This window comes from Colias philodice, chromosome 3, assembly GCF_061535455.1.
Source record: "Colias philodice isolate Cphi_HAF_F1 chromosome 3, ilColPhil1 Martin Lab GWU primary, whole genome shotgun sequence".
Classification (NCBI taxonomy): Eukaryota; Metazoa; Arthropoda; class Insecta; order Lepidoptera; family Pieridae; genus Colias; species Colias philodice.
The window spans coordinates 9,493,782-9,514,062 of NC_143088.1; the positions used below are offsets into that span (position 1 = coordinate 9,493,782).

Below are 20,281 nucleotides of genomic sequence, written 5' to 3' on the forward strand. Positions count from 1 at the left end.
AGCGTGTCATATTTTTTGTACTGACCTTGACGCGTTATGACGTCACGAGCGCTTTTTAGTGATGTTAATTTCATTTTACGCTAAATCGATTAGGCCGCCACTCGCGCGGCGATTCTAGTATCGTCCTATCCCATCGAAGTAAATCGAAAGAAATCAGATCAAACTAGATCTATGTCTAAGAGGTAGTCAAATAAATGAATCGTAATCGATTACTAAATCGATTCAAGACAGAAAAATGATAATTACCATAGACAGAGGGATGATAAAATAAAGTTATAAACCTTTTAATATTCTAACAAGTAAACTAATGTGTTTTAGCTTTTTCTTACATATGCCCATTGAGTTACCATGTACTACGTACTAGAGAAGCCATCGAAAGAAAGTAAAGAAACTGTCAATCAATCAATCTTTATGTCCCGTTGCATCGATCCATTTTCCTTTTATGTTCGGGTTACTTGGAAAACTGAAAAACACAAAATTGGACAGAAAAATGAGAAGACGCTATTCATTGCTTGTTATCATACGACGCGATCTTTACCGTGCCAAGTAAAAGCCGCAATGTATTCCGAATCATTTCGTATGATTTGGTATCCGTGTTTGTCACGATCGTTTTCCACAGATATTCTTTATTTGATTTTAAAATAAATAGTGCATATTCTGATTAGAAAATTACTTACCGGTGGAAGGAAACATCTCTGCTAACTCGGCCACTCACAGCTGTGGAGTTTCTACAGTTTATAACGGCGCAATTCGGCATTTTACTTTATTCAGCTTCACGTCTTTCCTTGGCGAACTGCAAGCGCGGACTGAGTGTAGGCCAGCGTCAAGTAAGTTTCATAAACTTAGTTTGGACACGGGAAGTACATACACTCGCTTAGTCTATCTTGATACAGGTCTGTGGTAGTGGTACATATTTTTTACAGCATCAGAAGGTTAAACACTATATGCTCCATTATTAGGTATACGATAGGAAATCTGAGACACCCTGTATACAGGATGTCCCACTGTTGGTCACGCTAAGCTCAAAGGAGGTTATAGTTTTGCATACGCTGAGTACGTAAAAAATACTTATAAAATTCCAGACGCAGTTTTTTTTCAAATAGATGAATTCTTAAAACTCTGTGTACACCCCTAAAAAGCAACCCGCCCAACTTTGATAACAGCACGTGACCTATCGTTTAAGATTATATTTTCATAGACAAAATGCTCACATTAGCGAAGCGGTATATGCCGTCTGCGCGAAGCTAGAGAAGAAAACATGGATTTTCGGGAAAAAAATAGCAAAAATTTTTTGATGTTATTTTAATGTTTAAGTATTTTTTACGTGATCAGTGTATGCAAAACTACAAGTCCCTTCGCGCTTAGTATACCAAAAGTGGGACACCCTGTATATATATATAAACATTTATATGTCTGTATAATTATGCATAGATATCTTGACACTAATACAAGTAATTTTAATTCTGGATTGAAAAGTAGGTTTTTAATAAATAAGCACTCTCAGAACAATTATTGATTAAATAAACGATACCAATTTAAATTTCGCGCTGTTTATGTATGATGTGGGCATGCCTTAATGCATGCGCAGGTTTTGATTGTTTTTTATTTAATAATAAAATAAATAATTTAACAATTTCAATGATGGACCTATACGGACTTATAAACGATAAATAATACGATTTTGATAAAATTCGCCAATTTTGTTATGGATGAGGTGCTAATGTGTACTTTTTTTACACCCAAAATTTTAAAATAAATATTTAAAAAAAATCTAAAGGGGACCTAACAAAGAAATTGTGGGACCTTAAAGGACCTAACGGAGACCTATCGATTAAGGCCATTTTCGACCCAAAATTCTATGGATGAGGTGCTAAAGTGTACTTTTTTATACCCAAAATTTGAAAAATTATTTAAAAAAACTAAAGGGGACCTAACGAAAAAATTGTGGGACCTTAAAGGACCTAACGGAGACCTATTGATTAAGGTCATTCTCGACCCAAAATTCCATTGATGGGGTGCTAAGTTTGCATTGGTCAATTAAGTGAATTAACCATTTCACAACATAAAAAAATTTAAAAAATTATTTATAAATAAACGAAAGGGGACCTAACAAAAAAATTGTGGGACCTTAAAGGACCTAACGGAGACCTATCGATTAAGGTCGCTTTCGACCCAAAATTCCATTGATGGGGTGCTAAATTTGCATTGGTGTCGCTTTGTCTGTCTCTATAGTCTATATCCCTATGTATGCTTAAATCTTAAAAACTACGCAACGGACAGATAGACTGATTCCCTATGAAGGCTTTAGAATTTAGTAAAAAGTTAGTATATATTATAATGTAATATGTTTTAGACAAAGCGGGCGAAACCGCGAGCGGAAGCTAGTATTAAAGTAGTTGATTCGAAATTAAATTTTGAAAGGATGGTGTACGTGTAGGTGTGTGTGTTCGTTAATCTTTCACGCAAATACTACTGAACCGATTACAATGAAATTTAGCACACATATAGAGGGTAACTGGGATTAACACATAGGATAGGAATCTTTTAAAACTCTTATAAATAAGCACCTTTCCAATTTAGCATATCCTTAAATTTAATATTATGTATTTTATCCTTTCCTATTATTCATTTATGTATTTGATGTATTCTATCTTTAGTTTTCACAGCCACCCGGCACCCACGTAACATTTATTTTACTTTTTTTTCTATATCTCTTACCTTGGGCAGCCTGGAAGAGAACGCTAGACGCTAGTAAGCGATAAGGCCACCTTATGTAACTACTGTATTAATCCGTTTTTGTATACTTGTGAATATTTTTAACTTGGTGTGGTACATTAAATTGTTAAATAAATAAATAAATAGGTTTTATCCCGGAAATCCCAAGAGAACGAGAAATAAACAGCTTTTTCTTTGAAAACGCGGGCGAAGCCGCGGGCGGAAAGTTATATTTATGAAATCTAAACTAATACATATTAAAAGGAAGGAAAATTTCAAAAAATTTCCTGGGAGTTCGGTATATTAGTATCTACGTGACAATATCATTGTGGTTTTGCACACAGAACATAATATGCAGTTTATGGATTTAATTATAATAAATAGGGAATTAATACCTTATATAGTAATCGTAAATAAATTAAGTCTTTAAGAGGAAAATATCATATTCAAATTAATTTAATATAAACTCAGTTGTATATCCAAAAATCAGTCACAAAAAGGACAGCCATGAGAATATTATTATTTTTGTTATTAAGTTTTATTTGCGAATTAACGCATACTTTACATATTAGTCGTCATGATAAAAAATATTTGGTAAGTGCCACAAAATATTTTGAGAGCCACATTTAGAGATTTTAGTGATTACACACTACTTTTTGATATAATGACTTTTCTTCTTAAATATTTTTTAGTTATATAAAATAAGTTTGCGTTTCTGATGAAGAAGGTCACCGAATTATAATCAATGCGGTGTTCCAGAGGACCTAACGCATGTCTTGATGGAATTTTCCCGTAATGCAGCCTACCGATTATCCGAGTGTAGCAATATATGTATTGAAAAAAAAAACGTTTGCGTTAAATTGCGTTAACGCTATTTTGTCTAACCCCCATTTGGAAGAAATAGAAAGCATTATCAGACTTTTTAATATAGGTTTCGCCTCAGATCAGTCTCCTTAAATTTGCAGATAATAGTTACACATTGAATTACTGTAGGTATTTTATATATTAGCGCTATAATAGTTATATAGGTATGTGTGAACCTGAGTGACATAATCATTTAATTGAGTAAATAAATGAGTTTGTAACAAAAATAACATTATTTTCTGCAAATATTTTTCGCCCATTTTGTTTTTTTTTTTATTATTAAAATAAGTTTCTGTGATTTTAATTATTATAAGAGCGCACAAAAATTAGATTATTTTTAATTATCTTTTACTGTAGAAATACTTGACCCGATACGGCTATCTGGATGAATCGTCTATACGCTGTATACATAAATATTGCGAAGTTCCCAGCAATACATTGAGGGATGCTCTCAAATCATTACAACATTTTGCGCACTTGGAGGAGACTGGTAATATTTTCAGTCAATTTGTTGTTGATTTTAAATAAAAGAAAATAAGATTTAAGCATGATTTACGCTATAGGTACCTACTGTGTCGCTACCGGGCCGTGCCCCATCCTGGGCTCGATCAAAAATCCATCGTGGTTCTGGGTCCGGACGGGGCACGTTTTTGAAATGTGTACCTATAGATATTGTTTTATTTGTTTCCCTGCTTCGGCACGGCCCATCCCCAGCACGATGTGGCTCATGCTTTAAGGCCCCGACACAAAAACTTCTTAGAACATGCCTAATATTCATTCCCTTTTTATTGGTTGGCACTTATTTTATTTACAAAAATATATTAGTTATTCATTTAAAAATGAATTTTTGTGTCTAGTAAGTATATATATAAAATGAATGTTCGTACTTCCTTTAAAGAATCGTAAACTATGCATCTGATCATATGACGATCTTTAGGAAAGCGCTATGCATGAGCGCATGAAGCTATCTGAGTTGGAACAAACTTTCCTCGACAGTGAACCACAGGCATGCACACTGCACAGGTACTTGTCTACAGTTATTATTAACGTTTCAGGCGAGCTAAACTACAAAACCAAACATTGGATGTCATTGAGCAGATGCGCGTATCGCGACGCACAAAGGCGTTCCAAAAGATACAGTATTTTAGGTAATTTCTGTTATATTCTTGTACCTAATTCAAATCGATATAATATTATGAGCTTAATTCCGCTTTAAATTTAATTTACTTAGCTTTTAATATCCACACACAAAAGATTCGCACGTAACAAAAGCTTGGTAGTAGATTTATACCTATAGCTTATGTAGATGTACAGCACGGCAAAGTTCATCATCATCATCATCATCATCAGCCCATATACGTTCCCAATGCTGGGTCATGGGCCTCCCGTAAGGGATCGGGCAATAATCCACCAAGCTGTCGTCGAACTTTTTTGATTCTTCGAAATGCCGGTTGAAAATTAAATTGAAAAATCAATTTATTTACTGCACGCCCTCGCCTGGTCTCAAACCCCGGACTGGTCGATTTGAACTGTGAGATCCTCACCACCACTCATTTAATCAAAATCCATTCAGTAGCCTTGGAATATGAGATATCTACTTATTCCAAATTCTAATATGAATTTTGTCTAATTGATTTAAATCTTTCAGGAAAATGGCCTAAGAAATTCATTCAATACAAGATAAAGTACACACCAACATTGGACCGTCGTTACGTCGACTCTATGATTGCCATGGCTTGCATGATATGGTCTCCCTCTTCTGGACTTACTTTTGTTAAGAGAGACAAAGGACCCGTCGATATAATAATTGAGTATGATATGCGCATTTAATATTAATATCACTGAAGAGGACCTTTACTTGTTATTTAAAAAGTAGTTACTGAGATTGTCGTGTTGAAAAAAGTAAAAAAAAGTGAAGTCCCATGTCCCCTAGTGGGGTAAGGGGCAGATGCATTATACATCTGTTTCACTGATCGATTTTCTTTAGGGACAAGTAGGTGATCAGCCTTCTGTGTCCTGCCAGACCAAGATATTTTTTTTTCTTCGTCTCCACCGGGAATCGAACCCAGGACAACTCGGTGTTACGCTCACGCGTCAACCACTGTACCGAGGAGGCAGTCAAGATTATCGTGTTAAATAGTACAAAACAATTCGTTTAGCTTTATAATATTAGTAAGAACATATAGATAATAAAATCCATTCTGAGTTCTATTTTAAATACAAAAGTGTGTCTGTCTGTCTGGTGCTCTCACAGCAAAACCGCAGGACCGATGTGCGAATCAAAATAGTTCAAAGGTAAAATTTTTGGCTTGTTTTTTTGGCTGTGTCTCAAATTCAGAGTGATATAACGTAATAGCATCACGGGTCACGGGTGGCTGAGTTGGTCAAGCATCCGCCCCGGATTGGCGTGAAAGGATGCGGGTTCGAGTCCCGCCTCGTGATCGATTTTTTTCTATTCTTTATAAATTTATACGTAATATAGCATCTTTCCAATTTTTGAAATGCCTTATGCCACGAATATTTTGCCACTAGGTACTAGGTATTCGTCCTATTCGGCTACTTTTTATATCTAGCGTTCGTAGCAGTATCTTACAACAGCTATAGTAAGATAAAACCTCCTTTTGTATGTATTTCCTATTACTTCTATCTTTTTGCGGGCGGGCAAGAGAGCTGGTGTGTCGACTGATAGTAAACTACCAACTTTCATGAACATGCAGAGGTGAGAGGTCCTATTATAAGGGTTCTGCTTTTTCCTTTTGAGATCCGGAACTCTAATAATGTATAATAATTTATATGGGATTTGATTCACATCCTTTCACAGCTTTACCTGTGCGAGCTGACGTAATTCATGCCGAAGCATGCTCGACTCCCGATTTTTTTTTTCAGGTTTGGCAGTTTAGAACTTCACAACGATAATATTGTGCTTGCGATTATGGTACGTTCAAGTCAGTAGATACCTACTAATGATATTCAAGAATTTATAACTTAAATATTTACTTTTTCCTTTTTTTTTCAAAACTACGTTTACAATGTTATAAAAATTTACAAAAAATCTTATACTTACATTAATGAGTGTGAATTATTTTTCATTACCTATCAGAATCGTGCACAAATTACCAGAATTATAATCAATAACGAGGTACCATGGGGCGAAAATTTCAAATCAGATGCACCGAACTTATTTCAAGTAAGGACAGTGAATATTACCTATATAGTGTATAATTATTAATTACTGAGCTTAAATCGAGATATACTACTGTTGGTCTTAGCGTGATGATATATAGCCTATGTCCTATACCTATAGCCTTCCTCGATGAATGGGCTATCTACACCGAAAAAATTTTTCAAATACGACCAGTAGTTCCTGAGATTAGCGCGTTCAAAAAAACAAACAAACTCTTCAGCTTTATAATATTAAAGTATAGATCTTAGTATAGATTATGATAATATTAGTGATGAAAGGGGATTTTATCAAATGTTAATCAACCGGAGAGTTGAAGAAAGGTTTTTTTTTATTTTTTTTTATCTTATTTTATGTTCTATTATAGAAAACTAGGATATGAAGGCCTTTTTACATACAATGCCAATGCCATCTTCATCGGTATAAAGCTTATTTCACGCAACACCGTGCAATATCCTTCGACCTTTCAACGCGGTGTCTCGTCCAGCCCCCGGACGTGCACGGCCAGTTATTTTCATAATGTTTCTGTCGTGGCCATATCGTAGATTTGCTCAATTCATGAAATTATCGGTAGATTGTCTATTGGCCACATCATGATGTGGTATGAGCAGATATATGATAAGAAATCGTTTCTCGATATGGCGAACTAAACGTTTTTTCATGAAATGATCAAAATTCTTTGATCATATCGTAAAATAGTTACATTAATTATCATTGGTAGAGGCGCTGCAAGCGCTGTGTTTATGTGATAAGATAGCGGCCGCTTGCGAAAATTTTATTATTCGCAGTTAAAAACTTCATAGTTAATTCGTTTAATTACAATATGAAGAAAGTCATAGCAAAGAATTTACGACGAAGAGTACTATGGAAACTGCGGATATCTTATATTGAAGAAAAAATGCGTCAAAAATCCTATAACTATATGTATTTACTAGCTGTGCCCGCGACTTCGTCCGCGTGGAATAATGACTGCATAGTAGTTACTACTTAACTTTTATTGAATAAACATGTAAATAAACTTTCCTTTGCGTTTTGACGTTTGTCTCAGCGCTCATCTTTCCTGTCTCGCGCCTGTAGTAACTAAACCGTTTAGACTGTGCAATAAAAATTAAATTAAAAAAAGACGGGTTGCACTCCGGGAGTGCCGGCAGAAGTGAAAACTTTATTATTAACGTTCAGCGTGTTTGATATTGGTTTGGAATGGTATCCGTCTTACGCTTTTTCGATCAGGTCACGTGTCCTGACGCGAGTTTAAGATTTTATACCCATTACAGAAAATGTGCTCAACGCCGCTAAAGAAGTTTTCACTTCAATAAAAAAACAAAGTCGTCGGGGCTGCCATACCATCATTATCATATTATCTTAATTTTAAAGATCGTCGGGAAGTTTGTAAAATTATTTATTCCTTTTCCTTCATTGCGTTGGGTTTTTTTTTTAATTTTTAAACTCGGTTTCTTATTTTCATGTAATATTTTTAAGTGAGCGAGACCTACCTTTACCTCCATAATACATTCCTACATCATATTGATATCTATAAGTTTGTTGCTCCATCTTTTAAGTTGGGCCGTAACCGTGCACAAATTGTAATGGACCACAGTGATAAAATAAGTGGTATATTTAACCTGTCGTTTGATGCTCCATTTGGTTTATTTATCTAACCACTGTCACCCCTAAAGCGTAATAAACGGATGAACCGATTTCGATAAAACATTACTAATTGTAATTCACACGTTGCTCTTTCATATTTTTGATATGCCGCTTGAGATATTATTTGACCACATTCGATAATTGTTCATTCCCACTATTACCACTGTAATCTGTGCTGTAATCTAATACATAGAAAAACCGATTTGGATAAAAATAGAACTATAACTGTACTTCACCTGTTATGCACTTTCATTTGATATGTCACTTAGGTATACTTGACAACAATCGTTTCTTTCATTCCAACTTTTTTACCCATATATGTATACGTATAGTAAATGGATGAACCGATTTTGATTAAATACATATATCCAATTATATTTTACACGTCATGCCCTTTCATTTCATATGTCACTTGAGTCAAAATTCATTTTTTTATTACATACAACTTTTATACCGTATATCAAATAAATGGATGAACCGATTTTGATAAAATTTGACTTATTGTTACTGATAGGTCGTTCACTTTCATTTAATATATCACTAAAGTAAGCGTAAAGTAAGCGATAACTTTAGTTATATTCATTCCTACTTTTATCTCTATATGTATAAGTACCTAGGTATAATTAGGGCTGATTTTTCAATCCTTGGTTAAAACTTACCTATTCGTCGAATAATGTGTAAAACTACCATTTTAAAAACGTATTCTAATTGCCCGTATTTGACAGTTTACGTGACATTTTAATATTATCGTGTAATACTTTATTGGACGGATAAGTTTTATCCAAGCATTGAAAAATCAGCCCTAAATGGATTAACCTATTTTGATACAGTTTATCTAAGAACCAGCGTCGGAAAATATGCTGCCTAACAAAAAAACCGCATCTAATTACCTGCTAGCTACGGTGGTCAAACACTTATCACCCATCTTTTTGCGTCGGGGGTTAAAAATATTATAATACGACATAATTTAAAGGACATTTTATGTATAAAATTTACCTAAAAATAAGCATAATTTTAATTTGACCCCTCCCCCCTACTACCTCAGCTTACCCCCCCACCCCCACCCCACCCTTGGGGACTTTCGATATGATCACCTGGGGCCTTAGACAAAGTAACAATTACAAAACGATAACGAAGTTAGAAATCGCAAAATTGTATGGGATTGACATTAGATAGACCACGTGATCTAACGCGGCGTATGTCAATCCCATACATTTTTGCGATTTCTAACATCGTTATCGTTTTGTAATTGTTACTTTGTCTACAGGCCCTGGACATTTTATAGAAATAACTGTAGCGTATAACAGACTAGCAATGCCCTGCGGTTTCACCCGCATAGATGCGATATCGTTACAGTGAAAAGTCTACTATAGGTCGGACTATAGGTTTAATTTTTAATCACATGAAAATCACCTTTACCCCGTCCCGCACTACGGCCTTTGTTTTTTTTTTTTGTTTTAGTGGGGAAATCTTTCATAGATACCCACGGCCTCCGGGGGAGGGGCCGTGGGTTATGTCGGATTCCTACCGACCAAAACCCCACTGTGTTCCGTCAAGACGCATATTGATAGAATTCCTCCGTGACCCCCGCACTACGGCCTGCTCGAACAGTATACCTACTATTTTCTGTAGATTGACACTTTTAAAAATTCGTTATATCTTTGGAATGGAATATCCAATTCTTTTCATTTAAAAAGTATTTTGCTGGTATTGAAACAGTCTATAATAAAACATCATTTAATGGGATACGGATTAATATATGTGTATGGATAACATGGTTTGAATACTGTTGGCACTTCTATTTACTTTGAAAACGTAAAAAAGTTGTTGTAGTAACATAACTACTGAAGATGGACATATGGTATCGCGGACTTTCTTGTAGATATTGATCCATTCTATAATACCGTAGAACATTTTTTTGTTCTATCTTCAATAGATTCCGCAGCGCACGCGATGACAGAAGTTTTATTGAGGATTTTTTTACACCTTGGGTTACATTATTGCATTTTTGGTAAGGATCTCTAATTTTTATGAAAATGCAATATAGCCTATGTTGCTCAGTAAAGATGCAGCTTTCTAATGGTGAAAGAATTTTTGAAATCGGTCCAGTAGTTTTTGCGTGAAAACCATACATACATACATACATACTTACAAACTTTTCCTCTTTATAATATTAGTATAGATAACTTACGTTTTATCGTACACTGTATAATAGTGTACCATAGAATGCCTTAGCAAATGTTCGCCGTGAATACTTAAATGGTCATAACTTTTTTATTTATAAACCGATTGAAATGAAATAAACACTAAATTTTAAATGAAGATTACCACAATATATTTGATAAAACCGCATTTAAATCGGATAAGCCGTTTCTGAGATTAGCGTGTTCAAACATACAGACAAACAGACAAACAGACAAAAAAAATTTTAACGACAGTTTTGGGTTTGGGATCGATGTAGTAATAACCCCTGCTAATTTTTTTTTACATATTTTCATTGTACAGACACAACTTTTCTAGAATTTTATTATATGTATTGATGATGATGATGATGATGATATAATTGATTCTTTTCTAAAAAGCGATTCGCTTCTGTCATTCGCCGGCCGCTGCCGCGGCACTAACTTGAATGACAATAAACAAATTCTATAAATATTCAGATTTTTTTAAATAGATTGTACCACAGTTTTGTACGATCTGGCCAAATGTGGATGGCAATATCGTAAAACATTGACGATTTAAGGGGGGTTAGGCGGTCAGCGAAAATTCAGCTATTCGGGCCTGAGGTAATGGGTGAGGGGGTCCGCGTTTAGTACGGAAACAACGTGCTCGAAACTAAAAATCGTAAGCGCCATTCACATTTTTATCAAAAAGTGAAAGAAAATATTTAGTATTTTCTAAATCTAAAACAGTCACGAAATCGAGAAGTGTGTGATTTTATACGAATTATTATCGTAAGATACGGTTGTAATGAGCATTTATATGATATTTTAGAGGTAACTTCAGGATTTTTTTTTTATCGAGCAAAATTTTCAATCGTGTTTTGGAAACAGTCATCCCATCACACATACGTTCTGTAATACATATTAGAAATTTCAGTGCGAAAAAACTTCAATATTTTCAATTATAGCTCATAGATAACAGTTCATTTGCCGTTTTCACCTACTAAGGGCCCTTAACGATGTGGTCAAACTATGTTGGCCACATCATGAATGGCGACCATGAATGGCGAGCAAATTTACGATATGGCCACGACATTTCTATATTCGTGCAACTCGTTAAATTATTCGGATATGCACATGAAACTTACCGTTTCAGGTCGTCGCCCACGAAATAGGCCACGCGATTGGCTTAGGTCACACCGATGTCGTGGGTGCAATGATGTATCCCGTGTACGATTATGGAAGAAAAATATATTCACTTCACGAAGATGATGAACGCGGCGCTCAGGTTAATTATTTTCTTCTCACAACCTTTGACGTCACTACAACTCGTCTTTCGGTTTGATATATCTATATATTCTGTATCACTTTGATATATATCTATATTATTGCATCTTTATATAAAAAAGAAAGTCATGTTAGGTAAGTCAACACTTAAACTGAACGGATTTTAATTATTTTTGGTTCCTTGTATTTGTGTCCACTTGGATAAGGATACCTACCTAATAACTTTTATTAAATCAGAAACTTATATAGCGACGAACAGCTAGTATGTTATATTAATTCTCCTCTCTACTGCCAAGTAAAACTTTTGATAAGTGGAACTAGCGGGTCATACATTTAAAATCCACCTTTTTTCTAAGTTTGATAATTTCAATTTTTAATGAATGTTGTTTCAGGACGCCTACAACTTCCAGGTAGTTTCGTATCCAGGCAAAATCTTTGAGGACGATTTGAGGAGTAAGATGAAACACGCATTCCGCTTAAAATTTAATTTAGCTAGCTTTTAATATCCACACACAAAAGCTTCGCACGTAACAAAAGCTTGGTAGTAGATTTATACCTATAGCTTATGTAGATGTACAGCACGGCAAAGTTCATCATCATCATCATCATCATCAGCCCATATACGTTCCCAATGCTGGGTCATGGGCCTCCCGTAAGGGATCGGGCAATAATCCACCAAGCTGTCGTCGAACTTTTTTGATTCTTCGACATGCCGGTTGAAAATTTAATTGAAAAATCAATTTATTTACTGCACGCTCTCGCCTGGTTAGAACCCCGGACTTGTCGATTTGAACTGCGAGGTCCTCACCACCGCTCACTTAATCAAAATCCATTCAGTATAATCTTGGATAATTCAGTTTAAACAAATATGTGAACATAAATATCACACTAGATATCTACTTATTCCAAATTCTTATATGAATTTTGTCTAATTCATTTAATTCTTTCAGGAAAATGGCCTAAGAAATTCGTTCAATACAAGATAAAGTACACACCAACATTGGACCGTCGTTACGTCGACTCTATTATTGCCATGGCTTGCATGATATGGTCTCCCTCTTCTGGAATTACTTTTGTTAAGAGAGACGAAGGACCCGTCGATTTAATAATTGAGTATGATATGCGCATTATTAATATCACTGAAGTTATTTATGTTCGGTATTTAAAAAGTAGTTACTGAGATTATCATGTTAAACAGTACAAAACAATCCGTTTAGCTTTATAATATTAGTAAGAACATATAGATAATAAAATCCATTCTGAGGTCTATTTTAAATACAAAAGTGTGTCTGTCTGTCTGGTGGGCACTCACAGCAAAACCACAGGACCGATGTGCGAATCAAAATAGTTCAAAGGTAAAATTTTTGGCTTTTTTTTTGTCTGTGTTTCAAATTCAGAGTGATATAACGTAATAGCATCTAGCGTCACGGGTAGCTGAGTTGGTCAAGCATCCGCCCCGGATTGGCGTGAAAGGATGCGGGTTCGAGTCCCGTCTCGTGATCGATTTTATTGTATTCTTTATTTAAATTTATACGTAATAGCATCTCTACAATTTTTGGAATGCCTTATGCCACGAATATTTTGTTACTACTAGATATTCGCCCTTTTAGGCTACTTTTTATATTCGGTATCCGGTCGAATACGAATAGGACAAGCTATCGTTCGTAGCGGTATCTTACAACTATAGTAAGATAAAACCTCCTTTTTTATGTATTTCCTATTATAACCTATCTTTTTGCGGGCGGGCAAGAGATGGCATGCAGAGGTGAGAGGTCCTATTATAAGGGTTTTTCTTTTTTCCATTTGGGATCCGGAACCCTAATTATGAATAATAATTTATATGAGATTTGATTCACATCTTTACCTGTGCTAGCTGATGTAATTCCTATCGAAGCATGCTCGACTCCCGATTTTTTTTCAGGTTTGGCAGTTTAGAACATGGCGTGCTTTCGTATACGGTACCATCGGTACGTTCAAGTCAGTACCTACTAATGATATTCAAGAATTTATAACTTAAATATTTACTTTTTCCTTTTTTTTTCAAAACTAACTAACTAATTACGTTAACAAGGTTATAAAAATTTACAAAAAATCTTATACATTAATAAGTGTGAATTATTTTTCATCACCTATCAGACAGGTGCACAAATTACCAGAATTAGAATCAACGAGGTACCATGGGGCGAAAATTTCAATGCACCGAGCTTATTTAAAGTAAGGACAGTGAATATTACCTATATAGTGTATAATTATTAATTACTGAGCTTAAATCGAGATATACTACTGTTGGTCTTAGCGTGATGATATACAGGGTGTCCCACTGTTGGTATACTAAGCCCCAAGGAGGTTATAGTTTTGCATACGCTGAGTACGTAAAAATACTTATAAAATTCCAGACGCATTTTTTTTTTCAAATAGATGAATTCTTAAAACTCTATGTGTACACCCATAACAAGCAACCCGCCCAACTTTGCCACCAGCACGTGAGCTATCGATTAAGATTATGTTTTCATAGACAAAATGCTCACATTAGAGAAGCGGCATATGCCGGCTGCGCGAAGCTAGAGAAGAAAACATGAATTTTCAGGAAAAAATTAGCAAAAAATTTTTGACGTAATTTTGTTGTTTCAGTATTTTTTACATGATCAGTGTATGCAAAAGTACAAGTCCCTGCGCGCTTTGTATACCAATAGTGGGACACCCTGTATAGCCTATGTCCTATACCTATAGCCTTCCTCGATGAATGGGCTATCTAACACCGACAAAATTTTTCAAATACGACCAGTAGTTCCTGAGATTAGCGCGTTCAAAAAAACAAACAAACTCTTCAGCTTTATAATATTAAAGTATAGATCTTAGTATAGATTATGATAATATTAGTGATGAAAGGGGATTTTATCAAATGTTAATCAACCGGAGAGTTGAAGAAAGGTTTTTTTTTATTTTTTTTTATCTTATTTTATGTTCTATTATAGAAAACTAGGATATGAAGGCCTTTTTACATACAATGCCAATGCCATCTTCATCGGTATAAAGCTTATTTCACGCAACACCGTGCAATATCCTTCGACCTTTCAACGCGGTGTCTCGTCCAGCCCCCGGACGTGCACGGCCAGTTATTTTCATAATGTTTCTGTCGTGGCCATATCGTAGATTTGCTCAATTCATGAAATTATCGGTAGATTGTCTATTGGCCACATCATGATGTGGTATGAGCAGATATATGATAAGAAATCGTTTCTCGATATGGCGAACTAAACGTTTTTTTCATGAAATGATCAAAATTCTTTGATCATATCGTAAAATAGTTACATTAATTATTGGTAGAGGCGCTGCAAGCGCTGTGTTTATGTGATAAGATGTGCGGCCGCTTGCGAAAATTTTATTATTCGCAGTTAAAAACTTCGATTAACGATGTGGTCAAACTATGTTGGCCACATCATGAATGGCGACCATTTCACGAAATGATCAATCAGTTCATGAAATGAGCAAATTTATGATATGACCACGACATTTCTATATTCGTGCAACTCGTTAAATTATTCGGATATGCACATGAAACTTACCGTTTCAGGTCGTCGCCCACGAAATAGGCCACGCTATAGGCTTAGGTCACACCGATGTCGTGGGTGCAATTATGTATCCCGTGTACGATGGAAGAAAAATATTATATACACTTCACGAAGATGACGAAGCGGCGCTCAGGTTAATTATTTTCTTCTCACAACCTTTGACGTCACTACAACTCGTCTTTCGGTTTGATATATCTATATATTCTGTATCACTTTGATCTTATATATAAAATTCTCGTGTCACAATGTTAGACTGCATACTCCTCCGAAACGGGTGGACCGATTCTCATGAAATTTTCTGTGCATATCGGGTAAGTCTGAGAATCGGCCAACATCTATTTTTCATATGTACCACGGGCAAAGCCGGGGCGGACCGCTAGTATATCTATATTATTGCATCTTTATATAAAAAAGAAAGTCATGTTAGTTACAACACTTACCTAAACTGAACGGATTTTAATTAGGTATTTTTGGTTCCTTGTATTTGTGTCCACTTGGATATGGATACCTACCTAATAACTTTTATTAAATCAGAAACTTATATAGCGACGAACAGCTAGTATGTTATATTAATTCTCCTCTCTACTGCCAAGTAAAACTTTTGATAAGTGGAACTAGCGGGTCATACATTTAAAATCCACCTTTTTTCTAAGTTTGATAATTTTAATGAATGTTGTTTCAGGACGCTTACAACTTCAGGTAGTTTCGTACCTATCCAGGCCGTTTCCAATATCACCAATAATTTAAGAAAAGAATGACAAAATCCTTCGATGATTTGAGGAGTAAGATGAAACACGCATTTGGGATAGATATAGACCCCCTTGACATGCCGGATGAATTCTTTCCAAAAGGATTTTCAACTTATAAAGTTATATTCTATAACAAACAAGTTATTTTTTCTCATAATCATTATAACATATACCTAATTATAATAAACCATCTGGCAGAGTGTTGTATTTTAATTAACCTTTTAAGATATTATAAAACTGAATGGAGAAATTTCTAAATCTACTGAACTATTTACACCTAACCGTAGTATATTATTATTAGTCTGTGACCTAACTAAGAATTGTTTTGACTTTGGGTACCTTATTACCATTTGGAAATGTGCAGATTATTTATTTACTTATTTACTTAAATACTTTATTGTACTGCCAACAAAAAATTAGAAAAAGAAAACTTATACTAAAAGAAGACACAGCACAGATGGCGGCCTTATCACTTATAAGTGATTTCTTCCAGGCAACCAACTGAAGATGTGATATCATTATAGAAAAAGGAGGTGGGTAAAAAGTATACGCAATAATTATGTAATAGTCAAATTGGCCAACATTGCCCACTTTTTATGAATAATTTCAATTTCCGCAAAAAAATTCTATGGCAACGTTAGTATTTTCTGTTAGCATAATATGTTTTTCTTAGATCGTGTGCATATATTGCTGTAGAAAATTTCATTATTCTTCAACATTTTATTCATTTTTTGTCTGTTTTTGAGGGCGGGTAAAGTTATCTGCACTTGTTGCCAACATTGCCCACGTCGATTTTTGACGTAAATATGACCTCTAGCCAGATTATATTAAAGTCCAATTCAAAAATGTTGGTAAAGGTGTCGTTTACTTTAAAATCAAAGCAGTATCATCTGTGAGTGAGTGAGTGAAAGGTTCCCGACTTTAGTGGCTGGGCAAAGTAACCCAGGTATTTTTTCTGTTTTTCATACAAATCGCATTTCGCTTTTCCAAAAAGCCTAGGGTTGGTACATATCAGTAAAATGAGCATGACTTCCGATTTCTTTTACTGCAAATATTTCGTAGTAGAATTATGTTGTAGGCAATAAAAAGATAAAAAAGCAAAACAGAATATTGTTCAGTGACTATTTAATAAAAATAAACATATTTTTACATTTAAGTTGTTGTGCTTAAAATTCAGCTTTATTTATCATGGTTCTTTCCCGGATACCAAATTAAGCTTATTTTTCCGAAATTAACCGAAAAGAATTAATATTAAATTATGTGGTAATATGAAATGTGCCAACCCTAAGCTTTTTTTGATAATGGGCAATGTTGTCAAATAAAGATCGCTACTGCATTATTGGGTAATTTAAAATTTTGCCCACCATTGTAATAAAATTCCATAAAATAAAATTCCATTGATGGGGTGCTAAATTATTTGCATTAGTCATAAATAACTGTGAATTGTGATTCACTATTTAAATCACTACAAAATAAAGTCGTCCCCAATCATGTCCCGAATCCCATGCAGATCTTTAATTTAAAAATATATAATGATTATTAATTAATCTTTAAACTATAGTCCTTTTCACCTATGATGATTCCTGTGACACTTCATCGTGTTCCGAATTACGTATTTCATGTTTTCAATTTTAGTGCATAATATTTTTAATTTATGGCGGCATTATTACCAAAAATATAAAAATGAAACATCTTAAGCTAGTAAAACAAAAACAGTATTGTTTAAAATATTAAATTATATTTATCGTCGTCTAGTACCCACAACATAAGCCTTAATTGAGATTACTGTGGGACTAGGTCGATTTGTGTAATATTGTCCTTTGATATTTATTTATAATTTATATATAATTAAATGTGACTAGAAATAATATACTTACTACGGTTTAAGTATAGGTTGTATTATGTATATTATTTTGTAATGAGATCTTGCAATCTAATATTCACACAATCTCGCAAGTTTTCCGACAATTCATTTTTCGTATGAAAACGATCAATACACTAGGTACCTACCTAATATAAGCCGCTACAGGAACGCAGTTAGTAATAATTAATAACGGCTTTAACCCATTTACAATATTTTTTATAGGTACTGCAAAGGCAATGAGACTATGAATTAAAAACGTAGTATATTATTATTTGTCTGTGGTCTGTGATATTATTATTAGTCTGTGTTAAAAACGTGAAAAGCTCTGAGGTGAAAAGCTTGTGAAAAGTAACGTAAAAACGTCTGTAGTGCCATCTAGTATTCGTTTAGCATCGCCAAATCGGAGGAGAATAACTTGATTATAGTAGTTTCATGAGATGGCGTTGTTTTGAATATAAACTTTTCTGTAAAATTAGTTAAAATCGAGTGAAAATTAAATTAAATAGGTAGGTTCCATTTACAAAAGTATGTAAAAAATTATAAAAAGCAATGAAATTGCAATTAAATCTAATTTTATTTTTTGCTGGTTAAAATGATACACTTAGCGGCATCTATTGGTAGTCGGATGGCATTAATCGTCTTTTGTATGTAGTGAACCAGTCAATACCAAAATATCAGCATTAAAATTGAGATTAGATAGGTTAACTTGTAAATCGTCGAAATTAGAATAAATACTTCGTTTATTTTGTGAAATTATTGTCACGTCCTTTTTATTAATTTGAAAATGATTTTCTAATTCATGCATTTGACCGAAAGTGTTATATTAGTTTTGTCGATGTCATTTATTGTTTGTAAATACAGTTTTTGTTTTAGATAATTCGTGATAGCTTTTATATAGCAACTAAGCACCTTAGGTTTAAGAGATATATTGTGTTTTACAGCAGATTTATTGTAAATAGTTTGACGGTAATTAATGAATTTAAAGTATTTTATTTGGAATGGTATTATCTCTTTTTTAGAGTATAAGTATTCTTTGGGTATTATGACTCGAGAGGTCGTACTGTTTGGTTGTGATTCATATATTATAATACTTTGTGGGTAATTGTGAGAGGTGTGTGAGTGTGTGATTGAGTACAAAATTTTTTTCAATGATTTTATAAAAAAAGAATAACTTAATACTATACTTAAAATTTTAAGTAGTGGATACATATTATGTAGGTAGATCAGGAGAACCGTGGAGTTAATTTTAGAACTATATAATACTGGAACGATTCTTCGGTAGTGGTTGCTTATTGATAGTCATTTATCCTTCACTAAATCTTGTATTTGTGCCTCAGACTTTATCAAGATGATTGAAGATGTGTCATTTTTACGAATGTACACTTTTCCTTATGCAGTCCAGCAATATTTGTACAGTTTTGCGTAAAGTGCTCATCGCAAAAAACTGCTGAACCGATTTTGATGAAACTTCCCCTCTTCCCTAAGTTCAACGTTACTTAAACGAACAAAACAAGAATCATCCCAATCGACCTTCTAGTTTTCGAAAAACTCACTCACATACTTAAATCGCGCAAGTTTGATAATGAAAATAAATAAAAATGAACTTAATTTTAAACAATAAAAAAAATTGCGAGGCCCCCTCAGGCCCGAGGCCGTCGGCGGTCGACGACGTCGCCGAGGTCAGATGGGAGTCAGAAGAAGAAGAGGTAGAGGTAGTACCTATTAAAGCTTGCAATACCTATTGCAAGCTTTAAAAGGTACTTACCTGATTTTTTTGTTTCCTCACATCTTTGCCGCTCTCGTTGAAATGAAGTCAACAATGACTCCATTTTCTTTTTGATGATGGAGACATCGCAATTAAGAATGTTAACAATTTCTAGCCAGCAGTCACTTCCCTTCGCTTTCAATTTATATTCATTATTTGTTGGATCCCAAAGACACGGCTTCTCTTTATACAAATCTATTAATAAAAACATATCGTAGTTACTCCATTCTTTGTTTTTCTCCATGATCTAAATGGCGGGAAATATCCAACTAATTATCAAATTGGACGTCTACACGCTACGCTCCTTGCTTCAACTGTTCTTTGCCCTTCGGCGACCGTCCAAACAGAGTTCGATCAAATAGCTCGATTTCTTTGATGTTTCCGCCATGCTTCGGATCGCCGGCACACGCCAACGAGCGATCGTTGGCATTCGCTAAGCCGTCCCAGATTGCAGCAACGAAGGTTAACGAAACCC

The 20,281-nt window shown here is 34.5% G+C and overlaps 1 protein-coding gene across 1 annotated transcript; it reads left to right on the top strand.

Annotated features, from left to right (window-relative positions):
- Positions 1–4,663: 4,663 nt before the first annotated feature.
- On the top strand, positions 4,664–15,449 carry LOC149489926 (matrix metalloproteinase-20-like). Its single transcript, XM_089715089.1, has 8 exons — positions 4,664–4,727; positions 5,228–5,390; positions 6,466–6,514; positions 6,680–6,766; positions 11,726–11,857; positions 12,249–12,309; positions 12,807–12,969; positions 15,431–15,449. The coding sequence occupies exons 1-8, from the start codon at positions 4,664–4,666 to the stop codon at positions 15,447–15,449; spliced, it is 738 nt and encodes a 245-aa protein (XP_089571215.1).
- The last annotated feature ends 4,832 nt before the right edge of the window (positions 15,450–20,281 follow it).